The sequence below is a fragment of the Colias eurytheme genome, chromosome 24 (assembly GCF_061535395.1).
Source record: "Colias eurytheme isolate Ceu_HAF_F1 chromosome 24, ilColEury1 Martin Lab GWU primary, whole genome shotgun sequence".
Taxonomy (NCBI): domain Eukaryota; kingdom Metazoa; phylum Arthropoda; class Insecta; order Lepidoptera; family Pieridae; genus Colias; species Colias eurytheme.
In genome coordinates this window covers 5,466,969-5,484,940 of record NC_143003.1, presented here as the reverse complement: position 1 = coordinate 5,484,940, position 17,972 = coordinate 5,466,969, and the positions used below count along the sequence as shown (strand labels likewise).

Below are 17,972 nucleotides of genomic sequence, written 5' to 3'. Positions count from 1 at the left end.
TCACTCGCATCACTCACTTTTTTTTATTTTGTTTTACATTTGCTTGCGTTCATTATAATTATTAACAAACAACATAAAGTACGTGGCCAAGTATGAAGGAAAATCAACTACATTTTTTAAATATTTACTTAAATTGTAATTTTACGATATGTAATAACTAATAAGTATTGCAGTTATTATTGCTATTTTTCAATATGATCTGTAATACTTCACATATCACCATTAATATAATATAAACCTCAGATATAAACATTATAATATTATTAATGTCATCATTTCATTAAAAATCGATCGGGTAATGTGTGATGTTACGGAGTAATATCACTTCCGTGGAAGAGATGCGTGATGTTGCATTACTATTTGACGTACTGTTTTGCGCATGTCTACTGACAAGTCACAACATATTCAGATTTCAGTCATTCACAGAATACAGATAAGATAAATAAATACCATAGATAAACTATCTAGTACACTCGCATCGGTAGTCGGTACCATCTGTGGGTACCATGGTGTAGTGTGTTTTGAGTTTTCCACAGGTGTTTTCGATGCTCAAAACAACGTAATATGATCGTTGTTCAGAGGGGCGGGTGATGACGCATTTGTCCACAAATTGGTAAATCACGGGGCTCGGCTCGCGGTACGAGTAGTGAATGGCGGGCTTTAGAAAAATTAGAAGAAAAGAATTTGAGAATGCTCTTATTCGTTAAAACACCATCCTAAATTAAGCCACTAAATATCAAGTCAGTCTCCCAGTGAGCACACCCGCTACAAAGTGTGTGAAACGTCGCGATAATAATATAATGAATAAATTACAGTGCGACACAAAAGAGATGAAAATAAATGAGGGCGCCACCGTCGCTCATGTAGCAACACTGATACTGCGACGCAAGCGATCTTGATACTATAGAATAAAAATCCAAAAATCTATATAATATAATCTAAAATAAATACCGCGATTTAAACCGTTATAATTGTTTCATTGTAGCAATAGTGTAAATTTAAGACAAAAATACATTCGTATTTTAATTGACCTAGGTCAAATTTTACTTAAATGTATTTGGAATTAGTTATTTTATAAAAATCGGTCAAGTGTTTAGACTGCAGAGGCGCACATAGAATCAAACATACAAACAAACAAGCATACATGCAGCTCAAACACATTACCCTCTTTCTGGGTCCGTCGGGTAGAAAAAAACAAGGCGATTTGAAAACCACATATTTTTATTTTTTTTGTAGATAAATTTTGTACATTAATGTAATTCATCATAATCTAAATATTGTACTCCTTCAAAGGACTGATCATCACTCTGTTTCGAAGTACTGGCAAGAGGGTACGGGGCATCTTCAGTATCTGTAAATATGATACAGTAAATATGATTTTTTTTCTTATGGTTTGATTGATTAAAAGATAGATAGCTGTATGAAAACAGTTATCACTATACTATGTAGTAAAATCTAAACTAGGTACTTTATTTGAGGCTGGTTGGATTGGATATAACTTCTTGACTCAAATTGTGCTGGTCGCACTATAAAAACTAGTTTTTGTTTACATACAAATAACCTCAAATTAAATTGCGAAAACGTAATAATCGCCATACATACATACATTAAACACTCGTCACTAATGGAATATTCTATTTTACGTAGTACTGAGCAAAAATAAATGGAATCTCACCGGTATATTCTGCTGTACGTTTGTAAACGTTTTCCAAATCAGTCAATAAATTTCCAGCTTGAAATTCGGACAAACACCGAATAAAAACTTTATACACCACATCACGGACACCGCTACGTTTAACCTTTTTCATGATGTCTCCTTTTTTATTTAAATTTCTTGTTCTAAATAACAATTTTATCTCAATAATTCTCCACTTCACGAAAAAAACAACAAATTTTTATTCAACTTGACAGCTACATTGCCAATTCAGGGTTGCCAGGTAATGAAAAACGAATTAGTTCCAAAATAATTAATTTCATCTCTTTTATGTCGTACTATACGTTTAAATTAATCTAACCACTAAATTTAGAAAAGGAAATCCCATTATTCATTATAAACTAAGAGTATGTATTACTATGTATTGCTAATACATATGAGTATGTAAATTTAGAAGAGAGGTATGGCTTCTGTGCTTCTGACTGTCTGATTCATTTATGAAGTCTTACTAAAAACGCATATAAAAAAAGGTGTAAGCGAAATCATCCTTTCTTCTTTATTTAGGATGATAACGTGGGAAATATGAATGCACATTTCTAAATTTAGTGATTACTAAATTTAGGAAAGGGTAATATGCGCAAATTCATAAATAAAATATCTTTATAGGTATACCAGAATCTGATGGCAATTAGGGAAATCAAAATTTTGAGTGTGCAACCCTAGGGAAAATGGACTGAACGATCTTGATACTACCTACTTATTTTTTATTTTGTTCTCAATATCATTAGTCATATTATTACATATAAGTGGATAATACAGAACTTAATAATGAGATACCCACATAATATTATAGATACATACCTACTTACATGTATAATATACATAATATTACTTTTATATAGGTTATATATTATGTATTTATGTCTTTACATACTGGAGGGTGGTTTGGTAATAATTCACTGTCGGTAGTTCTAACAGTTTTTAATAAACCAGTCAGACTCCACACTCGTTGTTTCATTGACGTTCCATTGGCGACGAGTCGGAACTACGCGTGACGTGAGTAAAGTGTTGTGAACATGCCTATAGGGAAATTGGAGCCGTTTGATGTTAACTCCAAACAATGGCCAGCGTATATTCGCCGTGTGAGACAATTCTTATTGTTGAACGAAATCAGAAATGAATTGCAAGTGCCATTACTAATTACTGTTGTGGGAGAGACAACATATGCACTAATGTGCGATTTATGTTCGCCGGAGCATCCCGAATCAAAGTCGTTTGAAGAGCTCGTTGACCTCGTGAGACAACACCTAGAACCACAGCGTTCTGAGATAGCCGAGCGCCATGTTTTTCGCTTACGTCGACAACTCGTCGGCGAGCCGCTCACAGAATATTTACATAATTTAAAACATTTGGCGACTACGTGCAATTTCGGCAGCAATTTAGAAGAGAATTTACGTGACCAGTTCGTTTCTGGATTGGCGAGTGAGGCGATGCGATCGCGAATTTTTGCCGAAAAAGACATAAATTATAAACAGGCCGTGGAGCTGGCTCTGGCCTTGGAGGCGGCGGAACGACACGCAGAGGTGAGCGCAGCCCCGAGCGCAGCAGGCGTGGGCGGCGGCAGCGGGTCGGCGGCGGGCGAAGGCCTGCACCAGGCGAGCGTACGGCGCTCGCAGCTTCGCGGGGCCGCGCGCCCGCCCGCGCAGCACGGCGGCGGCGGGAGCGGCGCGGGCGGCGGGGCCGGCGGCACCGGCCGCTGCTGGCGGTGTGGGAGGCCGCACCGGCCGGATAAGTGCCGGTTTGCTAATTATAATTGTGATGAGTGTGGTGTGCGTGGCCATTTAAAAAATATGTGTAAATCAGTGAGTGGCAAAGGGCGGGCGAACGCCCGACATAATTACGTGAGTGACGATGAGCGAGACGAGGAATTTTTCAACATCCAAGTGGACGGTACAGGTGACCAACCTTATTTAGTTATGGTTAAAGTGGATGGACGTCCAATCGAGTTCGAAGTCGATACCGGCAGCCGAATTTCGACCATAAGCGAAGATTTTTTTAGGCGTAATTTTTGTAATAAAACTGTATTACCTAATAATATAAACATACGCAGTTATGTCGGTTCGACGATAAACTCGCTTGGATTTATTAATGTAAATGTAACCCTCGGTAAGGTCTCCGTGTATAATTGTAAACTTTATGTAATTAAGAACGGGGGACGTCCTTTGTTAGGCAGAGAGTGGGTACGCGCTCTTGGAGTTAAAAATATAGCCATAGATTTACAGGAAATTAATGTGGATGTAAAGAGCGATCCATTTGTGAGTCAATTAATGTGTGAATTTCCGGAGGTGTTTACGGATAAGTTAGGAACTTGTAAAAAAACAATAACGTTATATGTGAAGGATGAGAAGCCCGTATACATGCGCGCGCGACCCGTGCCGTTAGCACTGCGCGCTCGCGTGGAGAGCGAGCTGGCGCGGTTAGAGCGAGAGGGAATTATTTACCGTGTTGAGTCATCCGATTATGGGACGCCGATAGTACCCGTGGTTAAAGAATGCGGCGATATAAGAATTTGCGGTGATTATAAAATTACTATAAATCCGATTCTTAAGCGTGATCCATATCCACTTCCTCGGATCGAGGAGTTGTTCGCTTCACTGAGTGGGGGAGAAGAGTATTCAAAAATTGATTTAAAACATAGTTATCAACAATGCTTGTTATCGAATGATTCACAGCGTTATACGGCTATAACTACGCACGTCGGTACATTTGTATATCGTCGCACGCCATTCGGTTTGTCGTGTATCCCGGAGAAGTTTCAAAAGATCATGGAGGAAACCCTTCGGGGTGTTCCAAATACCGTTGTATTCTTGGACGACGTCTGTGTTACCGGGGTGGATAGGAAAAGTCATTTAAGAAATTTACGTACAGTATTAGAACGGTTACGGGCTATGGGTTTTACTGTTAAATTTGAAAAATGCAGTTTTTTACAAAAAAGTGTAAAATATTTAGGTTTTATCATCGATAAAACAGGATTACGTCCCGATCCAAATAAACTAGCCGCTATTACAGAGGCCCCGAGGCCCCAGAATATTACACAATTAAAAAGTTTTTTAGGAATGTTAAATTATTATGGGAAATTCATTGCAAATTTAAGCATTATGTTACAACCCTTGCATGCACTTTTAAAAAAAGACATCGATTGGACATGGGATTCGAGATGTGAGGAGGCTTTTATTGCAGCTAAAAATGCTCTCACCTGTGATAAAGTATTAGCGCATTATGAAGACGGTCGGGAACTCATGTTGTCAGTGGACAGCAGTGCGTATGGGGTGGGCGCGGTCCTGGCGCATCGCTACTCAGACGGGAGTGAGCGCCCTATCAGCTGTGTTTCACGGTCGCTCAATTCGGCGGAGCGGAATTATAGTCAGTTAGACAAGGAGGCGCTCGCGATTTATTTTGGGGTAATTAAACACCATCAATACTTGTATGGGAGATCGTTCATATTGCGTACCGATCATCAACCCTTATCACATATTTTCGGTAAAAAGGGTGGAATACCACAAACAGCTGCAAGCCGCTTACAAAGGTGGGCCGTGCGTTTATCAGCCTATGACTTCAAGGTAGAATTTGTGAGATCTTGTGAGAACGGTCCCGCGGATGCGTTGTCTCGTCTGCCCCTTCCGTGTGAGCGGAGCCCCACGGAAGCGTTAAGTTATGTAGATTTAGTTAAAGATTCATTGCCTGTAAGTTTTAAAGATATTGCGGCGGAGACATATAAAGATAAATTATTATGTAAAATCAAAGGATATGTTTTGTTTGGATGGCCGGCTCGCGCCAGCTGTGAGGAGGAGCAGGCTTATTTCGCACGTAAGGACGAAATCATACACGAATTGGGGTGTCTGATCTTTAAATACAGGCTTGTTGTTCCACCTCCGCTACGCGCGAGGGTCCTGGAGGAAATTCACCAAGGGCATTTAGGAGTGAACAAAATGAAAAGTCTGGCTCGTAATTACGTTTATTGGCCTGCTTTGGATGCAGATATAGAGAATTTGTGTCGATCTTGTGAGGCATGTCGAGTGGTTCGGGACGCTCCGCCACACGCCACTTTACATCCTTGGGAGTTTCCCCTAGGGCCCTGGCAAAGGGTTCATGCGGATTTTGCTGAATGTGGGGGTGTAAAATATTTTATATTAGTTGACGCTTTCTCGAAATGGATTGAGGTAATTGCAATGAAACGAACAGACACTGAATCCACGGTGTCAGTGTTGAGGTCTATCTTTGCTAGATTCGGATTACCGTCACAGCTAGTTACTGATAATGGCCCCCCGTTCTCGTCTATAGATTTTAAAACTTACTGTAATAAAAATTGTATACAACATGTAACGTCAGCACCGTACAGACCACAAGGTAATGGGGCCGCGGAGAATGCGGTTAAGACGGTAAAGAAGGTAATTAAAAGGGCTATTTATGAAGGCGAAAATATTTCTAAAGCACTGTCGAAGTTTTTATTTCAATATCGTAACGTGGAGCACGCCACGACTAAAGTTTCGCCGGCCGTAGCGCTTTTAGGCCACCGTCTGCGCGGTCGCTTAGACGCGTTACGTCCGGACGTCGCTGCAGAGGTGCGCACGGCACAGCAGCGGCAGATGGCTAACAAGGGAGGTCAGGATAGGAATTTCGAGAACGGGGATCCCGTACTTGTACGTAGTTATTCCAGTAAGTCGCCTAAATGGGTCGAGGGTAATGTGACGCAAAAGACCGGCCCGGTTTCTTATAAGGTGAAGGTTGATGACGGGGTCGAATGGCGTAGGCATCAAGATCAAATTATTTCACTGGATAGCGGGAACCGTAAAAGTCGATTCTCTTTATCCCGGCCGAATTTGAATAAATCGACTGATTGTGCCCCCGCAAGCTATGGTGCTGACGGGACATGTGCTGATGTGGCGGAGGAGGAGGAGGCGGACCAGGACGCGACCGATAAGGATACAGGTAAATCGAACGCAAATTCAGTCACGCGCTCCCCCACCCCTCCTCCTGACGGTGCATCCGCTCGAGCTGTACGAGCTTACGAGCGTTCTCGTAAGTTGTTTAGTAACGAGTAAAAAAAAAAATTAAAATGTTAAGTTTGTTAAGTTCTTGTTATTTAAAGTTGTATTTTGTATGCAAATATGTATGTATTTTAAAGAGGGGAAAAATGGAGGGTGGTTTGGTAATAATTCACTGTCGGTAGTTCTAACAGTTTTTAATAAACCAGTCAGACTCCACACTCGTTGTTTCATTGACGTTCCACATACCTATATATGTATAATATATTATCATTAAAATTATGCCATGTGAAAATATGAATCATGATGCAGATCGATTGTTTATACTTATTTTTGTATAAATAAAATACAAAAATAAATAAAATAATGTTTATTTTCGTAAGAATTAACAGATAGAAGAATAAAAAAATAATAATAAATTTATATTTATAAAGCATTTGAATGCCATAAAACCAAAAACATCAAATTCAGATACACACATTATAAAAGTGCCCTCATGTATTATACGATGAATAGTCGTATTGGAAACTCCTGTAATAAGTTTTCATAAAATTATATTGTAATCAACAAACAATATAGTTAGTTACCTACTTAAAATATTTTTAATTTATAGTATCAAAACGGGTAAGTCCAATTTACTAGTCAAATCTTCCACGCACTTCAAAATTGAAGATTGTGATATGTTTGACCCCTCTTCATCCAATATTTTTCTATAAACATTGTAAACAACACCTCTTGCTTGTGATCGCAGCGGCTTTTTCGACATTTTCGAAGATTTTGAAGCCAAAATCCTAAAAAATTTTCATCATCAAATAATTTGACAACCAATTTGATAGTTGTCAAATAAAGTTGCCACATGAAAATCGTTGTTTTATTAAATATAAATACAGTGCGACACAAAAGAGATGAAAATAAATGAGGGCGCCACCGTCGCTCATATAGCAACACTGATACTGCGACGCAAGCGATCTTGATACTATAGAATAAAAATCCAAAAATCTATATAATATAATCTAAAATAAATACCGCGATTTAAACCGTTATAATTGTTTCATTGTAGCAATAGTGTAATTTAAGACAAAAATACATTAGTATTTTAATTGACCTACCTAGGTCAAATTTTACTTAAATGTATTTGGAATTAGTTATTTTATAAAAATCGGTCAAGTGTTTAGACTGCAGAGGCACACATAGAATCAAACATACAAACAAACAAGCGAGGGAAACACATAGAATCAAACATACAAACAAACAGAAAGAGGGTAATGTATTTGAGCTGCATGTATGCAGCTCAAATACATTACCCTCTTTCTGGGTCCGTCGGGTAGAAAAAAACAAGGCGATTTGAAAACCACATATTTTTATTTTTTTTTTGTAGATAAATTTTGTACATTAATATAATTCATCAAAATCTAAATATTCTACTCCTTCAAAGGACTGATCATCACTCTGTTTCGAAGTACTGGCAAGAGGGTACGGGGCATCTTCAGTATCTGTAAATATGATACAGTAAATATGATTTTTTTTCTTATGGTTTGATTGATTAATAGATAGATAGCTGTATGAAAACAGTTATCACTATACTATGTAGTAAAATCTAAACTAGGTACTTTATTTGAGGCTGGTTGGATTGGATATAACTTCTTGACTCAAATTGTGCTGGTCGCACTATAAAAACTAGTTTTTGTTTACATACAAATAACCTCAAATTAAATTGCGAAAACGTAATAATCGCCATACATACATACATTAAACACTCGTTACTAATGGAATATTCTATTTTACGTAGTACTGAGCAAAAATAAATGGAATCTCACCGGTATATTCTGCTGTACGTTTGTAAACGTTTTCCAAATCAGTCAATAAATTTCCAGCTTGAAATTCGGACAAACACCGAATAAAAACTTTATACACCACATCACGGACACCGCTACGTTTAACCTTTTTCATGATGTCTCCTTTTTTATTTAAATTTCTTGTTCTAAATAACAATTTTATCTCAATAATTCTCCACTTCACGAAAAAAACAACAAATTTTTATTCAACTTGACAGCTACATTGCCAATTCAGGGTTGCCAGGTAATGAAAAACGAATTAGTTCCAAAATAATTAATTTCATCTCTTTTATGTCGTACTATATGCCATCAGATTCTGGTAGACCTATAGATACCTACACTGTTTTTATAAAGTGGCAACTATATTATAATATTATCTGTGTTAGATTTAGAATTTGACATTGAATATTGTCACTATTTGTGTTGTCAATCACCACCAATCACCAAAGGCATTTTTGCGATGTTTTGAATAGTTTCAGAAACGTAAAATGTAAATACATTCGGTGTCATTATAAAATATAATATAACTGAAATGATGTTCTATGTTTCTTATGTTTTATAGGAATAAACAAGCAATGGAGGTAACAGAACCCATCGAACGGTGTATTGCCTGTTTCAATGATGACTCCGTTCCTCAAGTTTATACAGTGCAAAACGATAGTTTAAAAACGATTTTTCAGGTGAATTCTACTATTACATACTACGTTATTAAATCGTATTTAATAAAACAATAGGTACACTAATATTAGGCCAGAGATGCTACAAGAATTTATTAATCAGTTTATTCAATCTTATGAACATTAATCAACCAAAGATAAACAATATAAATATTGGTATTATAGTAACCATTTATAATGTGATAATAATTGATACAATGACATTTTATTTCAGACTAACAACCTGAGCCTATGTTATATTTGTAAGAGAATAGCACAGAATACTGAACATTTTATCAATAGTGTACAAGGGAACCAGTTGTTACTGCAAAGTCTACAGAGTGTTAGTATAATATATTATACGGACAACTATAGTCTGTCCACTATAAGAATTGCTTTTTGACAGCTCGACGGGTGATACCAGAAGTGATGTTCAAAAGATTATCGATTGTGATACCATTTCAATTATAAATTCAAAATATTATCATAAATCGAATCAGGTACGTAAATAATAATTACAACGTAAACGTACTAATAAGATATGTAATAATAAGACCACATATCTATGCATTGTATGTTAAAACTAAACTAAACTAATATTTTATTATTTATTGGTTTCTATCTTACAATTTGGTTGTCTTTACGTTTAAATTATATAACATAATAGAAGAGTTTTTCTGTATCGGATATATTTTACAGAGTATTTCTATCGATTATTTTAATCTATCGACCCATCATTGAATAATTCTGTGTAGGCATCACTAAGTGGGCGGGACCTGTCCATGAAGTACGATAATTATTTGTATGACATTTTAACATAGACAATACAATTATACATAGGTGTGAAGCTGTCAAAAAGCAAATAATATAATGGACAGAGTATAATGTTAAATCTATCCTAATAATACAAAGCTGATGAGTTTGTTTGTATGTGCTGATATCAGGAACTAATGGATCTTTTCAAAAATGATTTCACTTTCAAGAATAATTTTAATTATAATTTAGAAAATACTTACGAACTACGACTATTTGTAGTTTGACAAGCAATTGATTGAATTATAAGGCCTTATAAATATCATTTAAAAATAAACAAATAAAAAACTATGGAGTTTCTTGCCGGAAATCGGTAATTTAAAAAATGCTTCTAGAAGAAGTCTAATTCAATAAATAAATGTTTGAGTTCGAGTTTGAAACTTTTATAATAGAAAGTTTAACAGATTACAGATGGAGATATTAAGGTTGTTAAACTCGAGACTCAACCATTATTAGATCTACAAAACGCAAGCACACATACAATTGATGTTTACGAAGAAATACAAGAAGAACCGTTTCCTATTTTAGTGTTTAATAGAAGTAAAGTCCAATTGAAGGTGGAAAAGGAAGAAAATGTGAATAATGAGGATTTCACTGATAATGATATAGGTTAGTAGACTTGGGGCCGATTTTTCAATCCTTGGTTAAAACTTACCCGTTCAATAAAGTATTATACGATAATATTAAAATGTCACCTGTAAACTGTGAAATACGGGTGATAAGAATACATTTTTGAAATGGTAGTTTAATATTTTATTCGACGAATAATTTTTAACGAAGGATTGAAAAATCAGCCGTTAATTACTTTCAATTTATGTGTCCGCGGTATCTGTGCCGCATTGTTGTCGCATGGAGCGTTTTGTATGAACAAAGAGGATCGTCCGCGCGCTGTACGAACAACGCACGTAACAATACGAAACGCATAAATTGAAAGCGCCCTTACCATAATTAGTAAAAATGTTCCTATCTATACTAATATTATAAAGCTGAAGAGTTTGTTTGTTTGAACGCGCTTATCTCGGGAACTACTGATCCGTAATGAAAAATTATTTCGGTGTTAGATAGCCCATTTATCGAGGAAGGCTTAAGGCTATATATAATCACGCTAAGACCAACAGGAGCGGAGCACTACAGGTAAAACCGCGGAGCAGCTCGTTCTTAATATGCACATATCATTGAATTAAATTTTTGTTTCTCTATTGGTTTCAAATATGGAAATTATTAGTACATATAGTCTATCAATGTTTGGTGTAATAGAGTACGATTTATATCTTCTTATATATAAAAATGAATCGCAAAATGTGTTGGTAAGCGCATAACTCGAGAACGGCTGAACCGATTTCGATAATTATTTTTTTATTATATTCCTTAAAGTACGAGGATGGTTTTTATGTAGAGAAAACGAAAATATGTACCACGGGCGAAGCCGGGGCGGACCGCTAGTATTATATATTTCTAATCAACAGATTATGATGAGCCACTGTCAATAAAAGGAGAAAATGAAAGTACAGAGGAAGTTAAGTTTGAAGATGATTTAATAGATAGCATTGATAAAAAATCTGTAAATAAATTAATTAAGACAGCTACAAAACTCAAGAAAAAGCCGAAAATTAAGAGGAAAGAATGCATTTCACCATGTGACGTAGAAGGTATTATTGTTTATTTTTTATTGCAATATAATTTAGTTGATACTGATTTTTGTTGTTTTGACATAAGTAATTAATAAATCTTAGTCTAAATTGTATACTGACCTTAATGTTGTTGCTTTGTAAGCATGTTGGATGTTTTTTAATTTCAAATAAATTTATCTAAACATATATTCGTTACATAATAATAAGTTCTTAAGATTTTTTTCTAGATGCACAAAAAGTAGACATAGTATACATAACAAAGGCGCAATTTATGAAGGAAAGAGAGTTATTAGCAAAGAAAAAGCTGTACTTAAATTCAATTTATAAGTGTGAGGATTGCGTTAAAGGTTTTGCGTTTAAAGATATTTATGAGAAACATATGAAGAAACACAGTGAGGTATGAAGTATAACAAGCATAACGAGATTTCATGAACACATGTCTCATTTCATCCCATCCCATCCCATCCCATCTCATCTCATCTCACAGCACAGCATAGCACATCACATCACATACATTCGAAATTTTAGAAAATAATTTTCACAAAACATAATATTACAGATATTTATTATGTTAATAATAGGTATTTATTTCAGACAAATGGTGAATATGTATGTGGTATGTGTAAACAAAGGTGCATTTCGGTCGAGAAATTAAGGAGCCATGAGAAATATCATAAAATGTAGGTATTATAATGATTTAATTTTAAATGAAAATACTTCTTAAATTTAAGAGTTTTATTCATATTCTATATTATGATAATTCATATTCTATATTATGATACATTGATAAAAAAATTAAAAACAATTTGGCATGTCCTTATTAAATGTGAATGTTGTTTTCATAATATGTCAACACATAACATGATTTTCACTATTTGAAGTGAAACTTCTTTATCGGGGTTGGACAAAAATTTAGTGTAACATTTTTGCGTTACGCCGTACGCGTGACATTTTTGCGTTACGCCGTACGCGTGACATTTTTGCGTTACGCCATACTCGTGACATTTTTAAGGTCATAAAGAAGTTTCACTTCTTACGTGTGTACTCTACACTTACATTTTTTATTTTATTACATTACTAGCGACCCGCCCCGGCTTCGCACGGGTGCAATGCTGATCTACACTACAGAAAAATTGTGAACGTTGTATAGGTATAAAAATATAGCGGCCCGCTCCGGCCTCCGGCATCGCACGGGTATAAAATACATAGCCGGGCGGCCGCAAACGCTACGTCCTGCAATTTTTAAATCTGTAATATCTTCGAAAATATTCACTTAAATCATACGGTGTAAAGGGCCATATAGATCTATATTAAATGAACAATGTATCCATGGTATTTAATTGGTTAAGGATTAATGCTGTATTGGTTGAAATCGCTTCGAAAATTAGCCATTATTTGTCGTAAAAAGTAAATGACAAAAAAAAAGTTATTGTGGGTTATCCATAAGAGATATACATATACCATCGCGGACTTTTCTGTAGACCTTTTCAATGTGTATAATACTTAGTACATTATTTTGATAAAACTCGTAGGGTTCAGCCTGCGTTTGCAATGTAAGCGGAATAAATGTAATTTTTTACGACATCACATTAGAAACCTCAAAAATAACAGTACTTCTCCACTACTTAATGGATCTTATTATACATATAAACCTTCCTCTTGAATCACTCTATCTATTAAAAAAAACCGCATTAAAATCCGTTGCGTAGTTTCAAAGATTTAAGCGTACAAAGGGACATAGGGACATAGGGACAGGGAAAGCGACTTTGTTTTATACTATGTAGTGATTTTTTTTATTTAGATCCATTTGTTAGTAGATTATGTAATTATTTAACACTTATTTTTATTTCAGTCGATACAAATGCACTGTATGTGGCATAATGCGAGTGTGTAGAGAAACTATCAAATGTCACTATAATACGGTGCATTCGAATGAAAAAGAAATGTTCTCTTGCTCACTCTGTAAACGGATATTTCAGTAAGTATAAATAAGTATTGATGAAGTATAATGTATTTTAACGTTTTTGATGAAAAATAAGATTAGTATAAAAATCCATAACCATATAGGTACATTTAGTTCTTAATTAAATAGGTTGCATCCAACTAGCTTTGTCAGTCGTTGAATAAATAGCCTAGCCTCTTTATTAAATGGCGAAAAAATATTAACTAGCTTAATCAGTTGTTCAATTAGTATCCCAGCCTCTTTGTGAAACTTCGCTGTTTAAAAAACGGCCAATCTTTTACTAGGACAATGGTCTCAGTTAAAATAATTATGTCTTGCTATTTATATTCACACTCGAGCTATATTCAAATTTTTACTCGCCTTTTTTAAACCTTCGTACATACCTTTTAAATATGTAGGCTAAAGAGACATAGGACATATCTCACTCAAGAGAATTTCCTTTAACACTAACTAATAAATGCCACAAACTGACTACTACACTGCTATTTAACTGCTCATATACTCTATAATTATTATATTTATGAAATTTATTTCAGGCGAAAAGTATCGTTAAGAAAACACATGTATTATTCACACAAACTGCGGCGCGTCACTTGCGACTATTGCCATAAAAACTACGTAAATGCCGATTCGCTTAGAGTGCATTTACTGAAGTAAGTATAATAAATAAATAGCATCGTCGCCTTACTCTATGACGTGACGGTATTGCCATGACGCGACGTCGAAATTTCACTCTCAACTCGCCTAAAGAAGTTTCACTTCAAAAACTTAGTAGGTATTTTGAATCAGAAGCTTGTTAGAGAAGTCATGTCACATTTATGTCATCACCTAGTTCAGGTATTGCTATAAATCGATAGATAATGATATAAAAAAGAGCGTGTTTGCCGAGTATACGTGTCACAAGTGAAACTTCTTCAACAAGATTCAAAGATACCAAAGTCGTCTCCTTACTCCATGACGTGACGGTATTGCCAGGACCTTGAAATTTTACTCTCAACGCGCCTAAAGTAGTTTCACTTCAAAATGTACTTAATTTATATAATATACTAGCTTACCGCCCGCGGCATCGCCCGCTTTGTCTAAAACCTAATAAATTATATACTAAAACCTTCCTCATGAATCACTCTATCTAGTGAAAAAGACCGCATCAAAATCAGTTGCGTAGTTTTAAAGATTTAAGCATACAAAGGTACGTAGGGACAGAAAAAGCGACTTTGTTTTATACTATGTAGTGATATATAGATAATTTTCAGAAAACACGCGAAGCAAGCGTCCAACGGTGTGCCTCAAACGAAGGGGCACATTTGCCCCCAGTGCGGGAAGGGCTTCTATTCCGCTGCGTCGTTGAGGATTCATATAGAAACACATTCAAATACCAAGAATTATTATTGTGTCGAGTGTAATAAGTAGGTATTAATTTAGCAGGTAGTAGTGTAATAAGTTTTATTCGAGTATCTGTATTTATATTTATATCGGTGTTTTTATCTGTACTTTTATTTATGTAGATATTTTATCTGCATTTATATCTATACCTGTATCTATAACCTATATTTATATGTGTACCTATTGGTTTGTCTTCTTGAACCTACTTAAAAAGTTCCCTAGTATCTTAATTTTCATATTACAATACAGATTTTCAAAAATATCTTACATCTAATAAAGTGTGGAACCGAAACATACGAAAATAAAACATTATTTTCTCTTTTTATTTCAGAAATTTCAAAACGGAAATGTCATTAAAACAACACTTAAATAAAACATCGCCACACGTTCAGTATGTTGAGTTACCGTAAGTATTTTTAACTACCCACACTGTTATTTTGAAAAACTAGGCGAAATTTGGCATTCCCATAGTGTCGTTTTTTAATTTTTATTAAAAAATTGTTATATGCATATTGCATATAATGCTCATTGTAAAAACTTTGTATTTTGACACAATTTATCTTTTTGGATACTTATATTAATTAAATGTTATAAACAAACGGGCTAGGCCCTTAATTAAATGGCTGCTTAATTTTATAGATTGCAATGTGAACACTGTGACAAGAGGTTTGGAATAAAGCGGGATTTAGAGAGACACATGAACAGAATTCATCTCAACATTAAGCCGTTCCAATGTGATAAATGTGATAAGGTAAGTAATCAGAAAATACAACCAATATATAGGGTGTGGCGTAATTAATAATCTGGTATGTAACAAAAGATAGAGAATTTTCTAAAATATCGAATATGTCGAAAAAATACTTTTATTAAAAATTATTTTTCTTGACGGCCACATCATTCTCTATCTCCAGTTACCAGGTTTTCCATTCATTATGGCACACCCTGTATCTAAATATGTATATATCAATGTTTGTCCTCAATGGACTCCTAAACCACTTAACCGATTATAATAAAATTCGCACACCGTTCGATCCAACTTGAGAGATAGGATAGGTTTTATCTCGGAAATCCCACGGGAAAGGGAACTATGCGGGGTTTTCTCTGAAAACGTGGGCGAAGCCGCGGGCGGAAAGCTAGTATATATATATATATATATATTTTATGAAGTATTTAAAATGCCTTTAATTTATTATAATTTAGTTAATAAATTACTCGAACATACATAGATACATGATTATTGTCAATATAAAATTTCATATAATAATCCATAAGTTTGAGTCACATTTCTAATGAAGATAGTTTATTCTAAGACGGACACTTAAAATTTACTAATTATATTAATAAATAATGCATATTAATTATTGTTAATTAAATACAGGCATATGTAAACCAATGGTCGCTAACAGACCACAAACGGTACACGCACGAAGGTGTGACCAGACCGCGCGTGTTTCCATGTTCCATGTGCGATAAAGTGTTTATGGTGAGTTTTATATTATTATTTAATAGGATTTTAAGTATTGCAGTGTAGAAAAGTTATTAGATTGTAATTAAAGATTGGGTATTGTTATTTCATAATATGTTAAGTATTGCAGTATAGAAAATAAATTGTGAAAACATCGATTGGGTCAGTTCAGCATAAATGTTGTCACTGTCAAAAACATTTAAAAAAAAAATACTTATACTAGCAGAATATGTTGAATACAATAATGAAATATTTTTAGAAAACCGTATTTGTTTCTATTTGTTTAAAAATAACTGAAATTTTAAGATAAAGATTTATTGCCATAATATTATCAATTCGAGAATTATCTTTTTAACTAACTAATATTATTACTACAATAACAAATGATCCAATTGAAAATTATTTCATTTTTACAGAGAAACTGCACCCGTAAAGCACACATGCGCACGCACACAGGCGAGCGGCCGTTCAAATGTACAAAATGTTTAGCACAATTCAGCCAATCAGGTGTTCTCAATACACATATGAAGTTAGTGCATTTAAAACTCACTAGAGACGGACGACCGAAGACCGCAACTACTGCTTTAAGATAATGAAAACTAAACCTTAATACAAGGGCATAAAATCGAGAATCCTTCAAAGATGTTCTTTAGGAAATATTCAATTGAAGAATGGAAGAAGCGATTGACATATTTTGAATAGCAGCGAAGTAATTTCGCTTGCAAAGTGGAACATCGAATTTTCATTTTGAAATGTATTGTGATCTTAGTAAATAAAATATGGCATCTATAAAAGCGATAGTGGCATCGCCTAAAAAGACAGGTCGCTTAATTATACAGGACACACTGAAAAAGCTATGTTGCTATCGTATAGTCAATCTAGACCAGACTTTCTACCAGAGTAACTTAACATTTAAAAAAAATGATTTTTTTTTTCATCAGGACTATGTGTGTGTAATGTGTATCCATAAATTGTGTGTTATTCTGAAAAACTTAACACAATAGTTTTTTTCAAGATGAGGAAGTCAGAAAAATAGTAATGACTTGTTTCATTTAAAAAATTCTTCCTAACACAATTTCATAAATAATACAATTACATATTGTTAATGTGAATAATTTTATTTATTAGAGTAATATATTGAATTTTTATTATTAAATGAAAGTGTTTTATTTTTCACCCTTTTTGTACATTTCATCTTCATATGGCAATACTATTATCCTATAAACGATTTGTCAAAACCTTAGCTTAGAACTATGCTAGTTAATTGTAACTTGGGTATAATCGTTAAATTTTTTTTGAAATAAAATTTTAAAACCTGCTTAAAGAAGTATCAGGAGCATATTTTTTACAAAGATTTATAAATATTTCATGTAATGCAGTCATTACCTGGATTCAGTAATCCGACCTCGTGGTCATGTTACAGATAGTAAGTGAATTTTAGAAACATTTAAATCCTGATATATAAAATAAGGGAATGTTTCCTATCAGCAAAATTTGCTTTCTCCAATATAGAAAGTGCTTTTCTTC

General features: G+C 34.6%; 1 protein-coding gene and 1 long non-coding RNA gene across 4 annotated transcripts; one reads left to right on the top strand and one right to left on the bottom strand.

The window, feature by feature from the left end:
* Positions 1–1,059: 1,059 nt before the first annotated feature.
* Positions 1,060–1,998, bottom strand: LOC149897983 (uncharacterized). Its single transcript, XR_016458110.1, has 2 exons — positions 1,676–1,998; positions 1,060–1,351 (listed from the first exon to the last, which is right to left on the bottom strand). It is a non-coding gene; the product is annotated as an uncharacterized LOC149897983 (long non-coding RNA).
* A 6,970-nt stretch (positions 1,999–8,968) lies between these two features.
* On the top strand, positions 8,969–17,340 carry LOC149897982 (uncharacterized). 3 transcript variants are annotated; one of them, XM_090115911.1, is made up of 14 exons: positions 8,969–9,024; positions 9,097–9,214; positions 9,426–9,533; positions 10,408–10,612; positions 11,470–11,652; positions 11,862–12,031; positions 12,229–12,314; positions 13,487–13,612; positions 14,134–14,250; positions 14,851–15,003; positions 15,312–15,386; positions 15,620–15,731; positions 16,359–16,463; positions 16,862–17,340. In XM_090115911.1, coding segments are annotated over exons 1-14 (1,737 nt in total). In that variant the 5' UTR covers positions 8,969–9,022; the 3' UTR covers positions 17,039–17,340. The 3 variants fall into 3 exon arrangements, with proteins under 3 accessions (XP_089972037.1, XP_089972036.1, XP_089972038.1); XM_090115910.1 differs by having other exon boundaries at positions 8,978–9,214; XM_090115912.1 differs by lacking the exon at positions 16,359–16,463 and having other exon boundaries at positions 8,978–9,214.
* The last annotated feature ends 632 nt before the right edge of the window (positions 17,341–17,972 follow it).

Bases quoted from the DNA above. Each gene is read 5' to 3' on its own strand.
- LOC149897982 (XM_090115910.1), top strand. From the start codon at position 9,077: ATGTTTCTTATGTTTTATAGGAATAAACAAGCAATGGAGGTAACAGAA. The intron at 9,215-9,425 runs GTGAATTCTACT...ATTTTATTTCAG, and splicing joins GTTTAAAAACGATTTTTCAG to ACTAACAACCTGAGCCTATG. The intron at 15,732-16,358 runs GTAAGTAATCAG...AATTAAATACAG, and splicing joins AATGTGATAAATGTGATAAG to GCATATGTAAACCAATGGTC.